This window comes from Eurypyga helias, unplaced genomic scaffold (genome assembly GCF_000690775.1).
Source record: "Eurypyga helias isolate BGI_N326 unplaced genomic scaffold, ASM69077v1 scaffold16047, whole genome shotgun sequence".
Lineage (NCBI taxonomy): Eukaryota > Metazoa > Chordata > Aves > Eurypygiformes > Eurypygidae > Eurypyga > Eurypyga helias.
This window is the reverse complement of record NW_010261380.1, coordinates 33,809-47,275: the sequence shown is the minus strand read 5'-3', so window position 1 is coordinate 47,275 and position 13,467 is coordinate 33,809. Positions and strand designations below refer to the sequence as shown.

The 13,467-nt window shown below is 44.6% G+C and overlaps 1 protein-coding gene across 1 annotated transcript in view; it reads left to right on the top strand.

Annotated features, from left to right (window-relative positions):
* Positions 1 to 1,581: 1,581 nt before the first annotated feature.
* Positions 1,582 to 13,467, top strand: part of LOC104512395 (protein disulfide-isomerase A5-like) — a 33,381-nt gene continuing 21,495 nt past the window's right edge. The window contains exons 1-4 of the mRNA XM_010155359.1: positions 1,582 to 1,594; positions 1,876 to 1,946; positions 2,991 to 3,154; positions 5,625 to 5,755. Coding sequence (XP_010153661.1) covers positions 1,582 to 1,594; positions 1,876 to 1,946; positions 2,991 to 3,154; positions 5,625 to 5,755 — 379 coding nt within the window. The remainder of the gene's footprint in view (positions 1,595 to 1,875; positions 1,947 to 2,990; positions 3,155 to 5,624; positions 5,756 to 13,467) is intronic.

Genomic DNA, 13,467 nt, shown 5'->3' with positions numbered 1-13,467 from the left:
GGTGGCAAACAAATCATTTTGCCAGCCTCTTTCATGTTCTTAACCAAGACAAGCAGTGCTGAGACAGTAACTCTGCCTCAGCCTTTTCAAGCTTCTTCCCGAATTCACCTCTGAAGCTGTCACATCAGGTTCCCAGCTTAGTGGCACATGCTCCCACCACTCTGTAAAACCAAAGCCAAGCTTGCTCCTCCAGCTGATGTCCCCTCGTTCGGCTGCTACTACCACATTAAAGCAGTGGGGTTTGCTCAGGAGAACTGTGGGGCTTTTTCATGCTGTGGCCGCTGTGCAGTATGGACCTTCGCTGGTGTTTGAACTGGAGCTTTGTCTGGAATCGACTGTTGGGGTATTTGCTGTAACTCTCAGGTGGGATCAGCAGTCTTTACTCAAATGAGTCCACCCTGTGCCCTGAGAGCATTCCATGGTGTGCTGTGGTGCTTGGAGCTGTGCTGGAGTCCCTGTGCTGTGGTGGAGTTACACCTGGATGGATGTCCTATCCCGTTGTAGCTCCGACCACTCTTCGACTTGAGCTATGTAGAACATGGTTGTCTGGTTGAGCTCAGGCTTAGGTTTGCATCTGCTGGCTTTGGCAGTCACCCCGTCAGTGGCAATTAAAGCAGTGCTGAGCTTCAGCGTCCTTGGTGTATTTTATTTCAGACAGTGGTGTAAAAATAGCCCCAGACCTGTTGCCCATACACCTTAGAAACGGCTTTTGCTGAAGCTGCCCCGAAACAGATTTCTAGTTGTATTTTCAGATACAACTTCCAAAAGCTCAGCAAAGTCTGGGTTTTCGAGTGCCTCTTCTATTAGTAACAGCTGAAGATAGAAGAGCTGGCTGCTGCTGCTAACAAGAGGAAAAAGTGCGGCGAGGGTTGCGTTGAGATTGCGTGGCACTGGGGCAGGAAGTGCAGCGTGTCTGGGTCGTGTACAGCCCTCCGCAGCCCCGCTGGTGCGCGGGACCCGGCCCTCGCCCTGCCCAGGTGTCACCTCTGCCTCCCCTTGCTCTGCCCTGCGGGACTGGGGGTGCGCTGGTCTGGGGGTGACGGCGGGGGTTGTGCGGGGCATCGCGCCGTCGGCTTCGCGTCGCAGCAGGAACCTCACCTGGTCCCCAAAGTTCAGCTTGCCTGGAAGCAGTTGCACCGGCTGAAAGCACTTTAATTTACACCCAAATAATTTATTTTAAATCTGCTTTCCTCGCTCATGCATTCATTTTACGTTATTGTAATGTCAGCACTTAGCAGTGAAGGAACGGCAGATCTCTGGAGGACTCGCACAAGCGAGAAAGCACCATTATCTCGGTTTTACAGGCCCTGCTTATGTTGAGAACATGTGTGGTGGTGTAATTACACCGATGTGATTAAATCAGTGCAAATCCTTGCTAGAGGGACATGCTGCACCACTGTAAAGCGGGGACTTATTATCAGTGCAGTTTAATTCAAATTACATTACACTATTAAGCTGTGCTAGTCTCCGTTTAAAGTCAGGAAGTCACGCGGGGGCCTGTCTTGTTACTTTTTAAAGCAGAAAAAGATTTGGAAGCTGAAATTGGTGAGCTTGTGCCTCACCCAAGAGCATGCTGAAGCGATGGGCTTGACAAGTACTGTCCTTATAGTACTTTCCAGGAGTCAAGAGGCGTGGGTGCGAATTCAAGGGTTTTATTATTATTTTTTACTAGATTAAATTCTGTGTTTAAACCATGTTGACCACTTTGGAAAAGATCCTAAATCATACTAAGGCTTTAGAAATAAATTAAGTAAAATGCATACTAAATTCTAGTAAATCTCTTTCACATGGTTTTGGATTTTGATAATAGCTACATGGGTCAGTGAATAACCATGGCGTGTACAACTTAATTGGATTTTTTTTTTTTTTTGGCAGGGTGTGGGCACTGTAAGAAAATGAAGCCAGAATATGAGAAGGCTGCAGAGTTTCTCCATGTAGCCAGTGATGTAAGCTAATTTCTTTTATTATATCCTTCAAATAATCAGTAATAAATAACTGGAGTAATAAAAGTGACTTTTCTCCCTACAACAAATTCAGCTGTTCTCATCCTCCCACAGGACCCTTCAAAATGTGCTTCCAAAGTACAGTCTCATCGCTAATGCATGAGCCCTGCCAAAGTCTTAGAAAGAACATTCTGTCTTGAACGAAAACAAAATCGAAAAATGTTTATGTATTCTGCTGTAGGCCTTATACATAATAAGATCAAATCCAAAATAGATTTTTCCCCCTTACTTAAAGGCATCGAATGTGAAGAAACATAGGCTTTTATTTATGAATTAGAGTTGAAAAAAAAAACCAGAGAGGGTTGGTCCCTCTTTCAAATACCCTGGTTTTATGGTTGCATCACTCCATTAGCTTCATCTTAAGTGCTCCATCGGCATGGCTGGAGAAGAGGCATCCAGTAATATGAGTGTTATTGATTCAGTCTCACTCTGTGTACGCCGTGCAAGAGAGGCAGGATTAGTCTCCCCCATATTTTAAGCATCTTCAGTAGAGACATCTAGAGTCCCTTTGTAGTTGTTGGAAATGGAGGAGATGAGAAAAACAAAGATCAGATGAATCACACTCTACAAGTGTCTGTTCTCCTGTGACTCTGAAGCGGTCCATGTAGAGATGCCTGCAAGTTAGGGAAAAATTAATTTGCCTTGAAGTAAACTTGTCTTTAAAAATGCTCATTTCTTCTGGGAGAATTGGGGGTTTGTGGGAAGAACTGCCATTCCTGGGAACAGTTCTTTGACACTATAAAATGAATTATATACAGGGAATCCTGTCAGAAATGGGAGGAGAACAGGTAACACTGGTTACACTTAGTCTGTAAGATGTCCCTTCTTGGTTTTGCATCAGTCCTCAGTGTCTTTCTGCGTGTTTGCACTGAGGACCTGAGGAAGTGCAGGCTTCTGGATCATGAGTGGTTACCTCCAAGTTCACTGTTTCCTGCCAAAGGGGGGGTGTATGTTGCTGGGATTTACAGTTAGTGGTCTCTGTTTCAGAGTCCAGGTGTCCTCGCAGCAGTCGATGCTACCGTCAACAAGGCGCTGGCAGAAAGATACCACATCTCAGGGTTTCCTACTTTGAAGTATTTTAAGGATGGAGAGGAGAAATACACTCTGCCACACCTCAGAACAAAGAAGAAGATCATCGACTGGCTGCTAAAGTAAGTTTTTAAGGGTTGAGATAGTATTTGGGGTCCTGGTTACTGCCTCCTGAAGACTACTTTGGTGAGGAAGTAAATCTTAAACCCAGCTTCGTTAACTGCCTATATCCCTTGCAAAAAAACCCAAATTGAATTCCAGTATTCAAAGCCATACAAACATGTATGTTAATTATGGTCTGTAATACACCAAATCCTTTATTTGCTGCAGGGTTTTTCATAGTTGTTCTGGTATTTCTTTCCCAAAATATTTTTCACATGTACCTTAAGCCTCTCACCAGAGGAGGAATTGCAATGGCTCTGAAAAATAAACAGAACATTTGTGGCTCTGTCTTTATACGAAGCAGCAGATTTCACTGTTAGAAGCTGAATTTCTGCAGTTGTACTTTTCTCTTTCCAGCATTTCAGGGCCAGTCCCTAGACCACCAGCCACGTGGGGCTGAAGGAAAGCCAGCGAGACCAACAAAACCAGCACCTTTGTCTGCACTAACCAACTTTTCTTGGGTGGTGTGCTAAAATAATGCAGAATTAAGTTTGATGGATGATGAAAATAATTCCATTCCGAAGAAGTAAATTGCTGATATAATTCTCTCTTTAGGTATTCTGGAATAAAATATGCATTTCCTTTAGGTACTGTAAGCCTAATGTATTTTCTGCATTATTCAAGGAGAGAAAAACTGCCAGTGTTTTGTGAAGTTTTTAAATCATTTAACTCTTAAGTGCAGTTGGCGTGAGGAATGTAATCTTAATTTTTCCCCTCTTACTTGGTGGGGGGAGGGGGGTTGTGTGGCATTTCTTTGGGTTGTGGGGTTTTTTTTCTTTCCTTTTTAAACTACATCTCTGAGTGCTTCAAATCAGGCAATAGCTGTCGTCTGGCAACATCTTTGTAGCATATTGGGAAGTTTTATCTGTATTTTACACTGAGATACAGTATTCCCTTGGCCTCCCTGCATACTCGGGCTCCAGGCTGCTGTGTCCATACTGGGTGTTAAGTCGCCAGTGAGCTGGGGTATTTGGAGTGCTACATAATTTATGTTGAGTAAAACAGCCAGGTTGATGCTGCCTGCACATATTGGCAGGTGAGTAAGCAAGAAGGAAGGAAGGGTTGTTAATACCTTCTGTAGCCGGCTGTCCCTCCAGAAGACTTTTGTCTGCAGCCTGAGGTAGTCAGCAACACAGGAACGCAGACAGCTTGTCTCCTGCTCTTGGGTGCTCGTTGCTCTCCCAGGGAGAGACGCAGTGGAGAAGTCATCCTTGTTTGCTGACCAGGGATATAATTGTCACGGCTGCACCCAAGTTGGTGGAAATAGGGATGCATCTGGGGTGCAGGCTAGAGATGAACGTACAGCTTGTGGAAACCTGTCCCAGTGAGTGGTCTAGTCGCAGCCTCGTGGGTTTCTGTGGTGACTGCAGGCTGTGCTGCCGTGCTCGGTTGTTACCAGTATCTGGGTGGCTTATTTCAGGTCAACATGGGATGGTCTGTGTGATGGCAGCTCACACCAGCTGTGTTCGTGTGAAAATTCGGACCAGCTGCCCCAGTTCTTCTGCTAACAACTGTCAAATCAGTATCAATGGAAAGACGATGGATGTCCACCAAGTGACCTTGAGTAGGACTTTAAAAATTGAGTTTTTCTCCACTTGGTTTTTATGTACCTGTTACGACTTAAAATGATGTAACTCAAAGTGATAGGAGAGTCTGAAAAGCTAATTTATTACCAAGGCGACATATGAAGGTCTTTATACCGTGGCACCATTCTGATGATTTTATATAAGTAATCTTTTTTTAGGAATGAATTTAATGAGTCTGAGAGAAGTCTGTGAGCTGGTGAATAGCAGAAGTTTTGTTAGAGGCGCTCTGGATATGCGGGATTGCTCTGATCTAGTCAGTATGTGCAGTCATAATTGAAACCTGACATTCTCTTTATCAAGGTAAAATATTCCAGTTCAGTCACTCCCAGTCTTCCAAGTGGAACGATGCTGATTATTGCATCCTGGCTTTAATATCTGAATTTAAGAGAAGGTCATGAAATTCTTTATAGAAGTGTGCACGATAGCAATAAAGAGTACAAAAAGGATGTTTGAATGGAAGATGCTGTTCTATATCAGTTGCTTTTTGATTCCTCCTGCTTTCTGTTCTTCTCAATTCATGCGCATGGATGACACAGTGATACAAGAACAATGTTTTTTCCAAGCAGATGTTGGATGCAATGCAGGAAATCTTTATTCTGCATTCTTATTCATACGCCTCAGTACAGTCACTAAGATTGTATTGTTATTAAGGTCCAGAAATTAACTTGCATCTTTTTTGTTGTTATCTGGAGTTGGAAATATCGAGCACATTTTTCTGCTGCACAGGCACCCTGAAGGACTGTTCGACTTCAGTTCCCTCGTGGTAGTTACCACCTGGACGTGATGCCCCTTTGCCTGCTTCCAGAAACAGTTTCAAACCCATCTCGTTTCCCTTCTTTTCTAGTCCTGAAGCACCACCTCCACCTGAGCCTGCATGGGAAGAAAAACAGACTAGCGTTATCCACCTTGCTGGTGAAGACTTCAGAGAGTCCTTGAAGAAGAAGAAGCACACCCTTGTCATGTTCTATGCACCATGTGAGTAGATAACGTCTCTGCGTGGATGGGTTTCATAAACCCTGCAGTTTATGCAATCCCTTTGCTGTCCCCAGACTTTTAAGTGTAAAGAGCTGATTCAGAATATAACTGCATGGGGCCATTATTAGCACCATCATTTGTGTCTTTATAAACAGAAACGAAACAGTATGCAGTGTTTATTTAAAAAGTTACTGTGGTAATGCAGACACCAAAGCAGGCAGGGGTACAAAAGCTAAACAGATTTATTTTCTTCTGCTGCATTTTATGGTCCATATAACAAAATGCGATCCTTTATAGTAGCACAATGGACATGGAGAGCCTGACTCATTAGTGCAGCACTTCGGTAGTGAAATCGATAGAGTGGTGTTGGAGGAATCAGTCCCCAGAGGCTGAGAACAAATTTTGATGGAATAAATTTTGTCTGTAATAAATCTACATTTAAATCTCCACTGGGAACATGGGCATAGCTTCCTCCTCCCAGATCGTTTTACGTGCATCACACGCACACTTTCTTTTTGAAGTTCCTGAGGGTATTTCTAGAGAAGTTTTGAATCAAGACCTTCATAAATTAGGTGAATGGGAGGGACGTCTTCTGTTTTCCTAGGTTGTCCCGGAGACAGGCAGGTCTTAATGGTACAGGTTCTTACCTTTTGAGGGGTCTGTCAAAGGGAAAAGATAATCCTGGCACTTAATATTAGATGGTATTAACTTGCTTTTACAGCACCATGACTCAGGCCCCCCAGAAAAATTCTTCTCTGTCACTTGGCCAGCCCTGCAATTAATGGATAACCTTCAGATAAGCATTTGCTAACTTGGTCCCATTAAACTGAAGGTGTTTTCCAGAAAGGGAGAAAAAGCTCAGATCCTTAATGTTTAATCAGGCAGCCCCTTATTTTGCTGTTCTGTTACAGAATTAAACATGAATGCTTTTGGGCTCCCACGAAGTTCTGCTGGATGTGGGATGTGGGAGAAGGGAGGGGTGCAATTCAGAAGGGAGATTTCTGGAAGGTTGTAAAAGAAAAGGGAAGGGGACTTAATCCCTTCCCAACTCCAATTCCCACCACCTATTGACTAAAAATTGCCCATGTGCCAGGAATTTCTGATTCATGGGCCTCAACTGGTTAAGAGCAAGCTGTAACTTCAAAATCAAATGATTGTACACGGACTGGTAAGATTTAGGAGCTGGCCGTCTCTTGAGTCCTTCTTACCTGAGGGGTGACTTTCTGTGGAAGACAGATTTATTTCCCTTTTGGTTTTTAGCTGCATCTTTTTAAGGCACTTCAATTCTTGGTCGTCTTTTTAAGGCCACATTTAAAGCAAAGACACTACGTGCAATGAGTATGTAGCTCTCAGAATTGAAAGCAGGAGGCAACTTGCTTGATGGGCTAATTGTGATACCATTGTTTCTGGGTTCAGTGCTGCCCTTACACCAGGAGGGGTGAGTAAAGATCAGCCTGTCCCTGTCTGTACGTAGGGGCTGTAAGAGCGAGGCTGGCAGATGTAAGGCTCTTTGGTCCTTGGAGGCTGCCCTTCAGACACATTCTTCTTGCACTGTTTTGGATACAGTGCTGCATGAGACCCCCCATATACAGGACAGAGGGGGTGTTCAGTGGAACCACTGCTGGCCTTCCGGTGACTCCTGAGACAGTCAGTGTTGCCGTTGTGTTTTAAGTATGTGGGTCATGCACAGTTTCTGCTTTGTTAATTTGTTCTCTCTAAACGTGGAAGTGTCTGGGTGCACAGCAGCAAGCAGGCACACAGGGGAGTGCAACGAGCCTGCCCTTTGTTGGGGGCAGGGGGAAGTAGCAGATGAATATTTTAAATCTCTGCTTTCTGTGAAATAATCATTAATGCAATAGAACGGTACAAACCATTCTATTTCTCAGCTTTTCGGCACTGGTAATGTGCCTCCTGCTAAATTTGATAGATTAGCTTTTGTTTACCATTTTATCAATCTTGAGACCTCTTGGAGCTTACATTGCCAATTAGTCTTAACTTGCTTATTTTAGTGCAGAAGGAACACTGCTGAAATTGCCAGGCCCCATTATCTCAAATAATTTCCTTTTTCTATTCAGATCCACATCTTTCAGATCCACATCTTAGGTCGGAGCAGACTCACAGTATGTTACTCCATTCACTTGTGACTCTGTGACAGTATTTGCTACACTTACACATATGCTGAGATATTTAAAGATTGGGGGGGTGTGTATACATGCATATATAAAGTATGTTTATGTATAAATATTTATGCTAGGAAATGTATCTCTCATCTGTCATTAGAATTTAAAGCTGAAAGTTGAATATCCTGACCTTTGTAAAGCTTTCAGCTAGAGTGACAAACCTTTAGGCAAAGGCCACAGATATATATCTTACATGCAGATTAAAATGAGATCTGGCTGTTTTGTGGCAGCTTCCAGTCCAAATTACTTAATACGTGTAGGAGAACCATCAATCTGCCGCTACGCCGATAACTCTGGCCTGAGCCGAGCGGTGCTTTAATGGTACTGAACAGTGCTTCACAGTGATTTAGCTCCGGAAAAGACGACTGCTACATCCACATAGAAAGGATGGGGAACTCATTACTCCATCACCTTGAATGTGGGTGAGGCATAAAGGTTATTCCTGGTGCCTGTGGAATATTTTTAGGACTGAGAATCAGAATCAAAACTCTTGAAATTACTGGGAAAAAAATCCACTCCTGTGGACTTTAAAACCCTGGAGAGTGGTGTTCTTGATTCCCACTCCTCCCCGCTGGCATCTCTGTGCGCTGCAGTGACTGATCTGGGGCGGGAAGCAGCAGTAAGGGCAGGTCCCCGGTGCTGCCTTGTGCCCAGAGTGCCAGCTGCAGAAAAGCCAATGCTACTCCTGCCAATAACTGCCCTGGAACTGATCTCCCTCCGGATGTCCATCGGGTAGGTCTGTGCCCTCTGTGGCCACTGTGTCATGCAGGCTCAGGGTGTGGGCTGGCTCTTGTGGGTGCTTCCCTGGGATAGCACTTGGAGCAGGCTGCTGGTACCTCTGTTGCACAGCACCTGCCTGGCTCTTCCCTGGACGCTTGTGGGGCTCTTGCGATCCTGAGACGTGACTGTCATCCCACTCCCTTACTGCTGAGTTCAAGACACCTAAACTAAGCGGAGGGCAACGATACAGTCTGCTGAAGTGCAGCGGGATACCACAGGTGTGTGCTGTGCCCCGGGCACTGCCATGAGGGGTTTGAGGAGCATTTGACAGCAGTAGGCTTACTGCACCAGCATTTGAGGGGCGTTTTGGGACCTGCGTCTGTATTACCTCCACAGACCAGTCCTTAGAGTACTGGATACCATCAACTGCTCCAGGTTTCCTTTTGAAACTGCTTGGCTTTGTCCAGAAACGGGAAGAGTAGACAACCACTCTGAGTGTGGTTTGGTGTACACACGTGGCCTGGTATGTGGATGATCAAGATTTGGAGGCTGTGGACCAGATTGGGAAGTGAGCTACATGGACAAGAGCAGATCCAGCCAAGCCCGGTTAGCCTGCAGTGCTTGGCCAGCTGAGGCCAGCAGTACGCTAGCTGCATGTCTACATCCAGAGCTGGTTTGAAGACTCGCAGCTTTTTGAATGCCTAGCATCCCCAGCTGACCAGTGTACATCAGTGCCTCTTCTGTGAAACACACACTGACTTCCCTTTCTTCTTTCGCTTACACCCTCCCTGTTTGTTCATGTAGCTTATCTGAATGTGTTTTATCTACGTTTTTACTTTTATGTGCTCTCTCCACTCCATTATCTCAGATAATTGAGATCTGACTTTGCCAATGCATTAAATTTTAACCTCCTCCTACTCTAGCACTAAAAACTGTGCAAAATAGAAGCAGTTGGTTGTGATTAGTTGTCAGAATCACAAAGGGCAGCAGAGTTCCAGTAAACAACATGTCTTCTCAGTTGGAGATGTTTTTGCTGCATTACTCAAACTGAATTAAGGAAAAAAAAAATGCAGTTGAAACTGGGTGAGGATTTTTAACAATGAAATAGGGAGGTGCAGATAGTTCTTCATAAGTATACTGTGTTTTTAACCCAAATTTCTGTCTGGAGAAGCCCTTGGAGTTCCCACATGGAATTTCTTGTCAACCAGTGCAAAGACCTATACCAAATTAATGATTCTCTAACTAAAACTCCCATGGTTCCCTCTTCTACGTTGTTCATCCCTGGGATTTAATCTGCCTTTTTGATGTCATAGTTTGGTGATGTGACCATTAAGTTTTAGCTCTTCCTGAGTGATGATCCCTCAGGCTTATGCTCGGTCTTTTCTGTTCTTGTAGAAACGATTCAGAGCTGAGGGCACAGAGTCCACAGATCGGCATCCTCGATTGCATTGGGTAGAGTATCACCAGCAGGTCAGGGAAGCTGATCCTTGCCCTCTGCTCAGCATTGGTGGGACACAATTGCATTGCTGTGTCCAGTTCTGGGCTCCCCAGTACAGAAAGGACATGGATGCACCGGAGTGAATCCAGTGAAGGGCTGTGATGGTTCTGGAGCAGCTGACACAGGAGAACGTGCTGAGAGAGCTGGGACTCTTCAGCCTGGAGGAGAGGAGGCTTAGGAAAATCCTATCGGTATGCATAAATGCCTAATGTAGGGAGCAAAAAAGATGGAGCCAAACTTCTCTCTGCAGTGCCCAGAGACAGGACAGGAGGCAATGGCTACAAATTTAAACACAGAAAATTTTGCTTAAACATAAGAAGAAGAGGGATCATTTTTTTTTTTTTTTTTACTGTGGGGATGGTTGAACACAGGAACAGATTGACCGGAGAGGATGCGGAATCTCTATGCTCAAAACCCAACTGGACACAGTGCTGGGAGACCTGCTTTAGCTGAGTCTGTTTTGAGCAAGGGAGTTGTACTAGATGATCTCCAGAAGTGCCTTCCAATGACAGCAATGCTGTGTTTCTAGGGATAGTAACAGTGGAGTGTGAAATACACTGTGTTTCTAGGAATAGTAACAGTGGAGTTTGAAATACACAGGGTTGTGTTGAGGTTTGGTGGTTTTTTGTTGTTGGTTTTGGGGATTTTTTTTTTATTTTTTTTTTTTTGCCCTTCTCAATTGAGTTCTGGTTAAATAGGAAAGGCACAGTTACACCCCTTAGTAATTCTTGCACAGAAACAGAAGCTGTCCACTTGTGGTAACAAGAATGAGAGACTAACACATGAAAACACATTTGTATCATTTTTTTGGTGAAGATTGCTGCCTCTAAAGAGACTGCAAATGAATCAACTGTGTCAGAAACAGGAGTTATATATAATAGACCAGTCATTAACAGGTCCAGATTGGGAGGGGTTGGGGGACACTTATTTTTTGGTCTTTAGATCAGTCACTTTTAAGAGCTCAGCACCGAGCAAATTCATTCAGTTCCTACTTTTGTAAAAACACAAGGTAATAAGCTTTCTTTAAAAAATAAAGACTTTCAGCATCAGTGAGAAGTAATAGAGGAAAATGGTCCCTTTTAATGATTCATAAGGGTGGCAGTTGCCAATGTTATTAACTTGCCAAATGGCCTCAATGTGTGGAACTCAACAGGGTTCGCAGAATGGGCATTTTTAATAAATACTTTGCTGGGAGCTGATTTCCGGTTCTCTGCAGCAGTGAAACTTTCACTTCACTGGAAATTATTTTTGTCAGCTGGAAAAGGTTATTTTCTGGTGAAGCCTGACCCACAGGGGTTACCCAAAGAACACCCAGAAATAAACGGTACTGCGGATGGTTTTAATGAAGTATTTTTGTGTTGAGTAAGTGGCTGTACTGTGACAAGAGGATGTACAATTAAGAGACTTCAGCCTCCTTGGTTCTTCACTTAAGGTTTTTGTAGAGTTTTTATTTCAGGGCTGGAAGAAGTGGTTGAGGGTGCTTAGCACCTGATAAAGTCACAGAAGACTTTGGAATGGTGTTTAAGCCATTAAAAGGCTGTGTGTGTTGTTCTAAGCTGTTAGTGGGAGATGGTACCTGGTTATTGTCTGAGGTAAAACAGAGTTCTGTGGTGTCAAAGTCAAGCAGGAATCTTGACATCATCATTGTCTGACGGATTATCTCCTGGCCGTCAATAAGAATTCAGAAAGAAATCAGATAGGGATTTCTTCAGCAGTAAGAAATCAGATGGGGATCATGTTTTTTCAATTCTGACTAAATCATTCGTGCCCATCACTCTGTGTTTCATCAGCGGTGCATAAAATGCTGAGAGCTAAAGCAAACTTGCATTAATTTTACCCCAAGGCTTTGTTCAAAATATTAATCATTCTCTATCCTGGTATGCTCCTTCTCTGTCTTTTCACAATAAAAACTACCCAGTTTCTTCTGTCCAAGTTAGGCATCAAGGAATATACATTGACAAAGAAGCCCTTAGCTGAGAGTCCTTGCCGGAGTGGGTTGCGCTGTGCACCAGTGAGTGCAGGCAGCCAGGAGGGTGGGTATGCTCCTCCAGCCCTGCTGGCTTGCTCGTGGGACCCAAGCTGTCGCCAGAAAGCTGTTCTTAAGAAAGCATTGATGTTTCCTTTTCATCCCTTTTGAAGTGAGCTGGGACAAAGCTGGTTGCACCGTATCTTGGCCTTTGCCCAGGCAGGTTTGGTGAGATAATGCTGTATTCTGGCTACACCAGGCTGCTGCAACAAAACACAGTGGTTTGGGCTGACTGCCAGTGGCTGCTGGGCCTGAGATGACCGGTCTGGGTCTCAGAGCTGAGCAGACCTGGGTGGCATATTTCTCTGTGAATGATGCACTGAGGGGGCTAAAATACTCAACAGTTGAGTTAATGGGTCTAGGTGGACCAAGCAAAGCAGCAGCACAAATGAATTCAGCATCCCACGATGGTCCCGGATTGGCTCCCACCAAGAGGTTTTCCCGTCGCTTGCAAGCGTATCTTGTTAAGTTTTCATTAGGAGGCTGAATCAAAGAGCCTGAACAAAATGTGTGTGTTTGTAAATGAAGCTTAAGCTATCAAAAGTTATTAAAAACATGCTGAACAGAAAGAATCCGTTTCAAGGCAAAAACCCTTGCAGGAAGGATTTTCTGGTTGTTGACTGAAGCAGAAGCGAGGTCTGGACCCTCTGATAATGAGGCTTTAAATCCTGCATGGACTGGCACTGCAGAATTCTGATATGTTAGCTCTGCTGCTGGCTGGTTTCTCTCCCGCATTAGTGGTGCTCTTGCTACAGGCTCACGTTAGCGAGGTGCATTCCTGATGGTGTAAGTAGTGCTGATGCCGCAGAGCCCATTAACAGGCTGGGTTTGATAAAGGATGGATTTTTAGAGTGGTCCCTGCAATCAGACTGGCAGAACTGCTCTTATCCTTGACACAAACATGGGGGCTGTTAATTAGCACCAAGAGAACAGTTTTAACTGCTCTCAACTCAGAAGTTGAGGCACTTCACAGGACTGTGTGTAGTTGTGACAGAGTGCGCGGAGTGGCTGTCAGTGATCTGGACAAGGGGTTGGAGTGCACCCTCAGTAAGTTTATAGATGACATCAAGCTGGGTGGGAGTGTTGATCTGCCTGAGCACAGGAAAGCTATTCAGAGGGATCTGGACAGGAGGCTGGATCCATGGGCTGAGGCCACTGTGTGAGGTTCAACAAGGCCAATTGCTGGGTCCTGCGGTTGGGTCACAATAACCCCTGCAGCACTACAGGCTTGGGGACAAGGGGCTGGAAAGCTGCCCGGCAGAAAAGGACCAGGGGGTGTTGGTCAGCA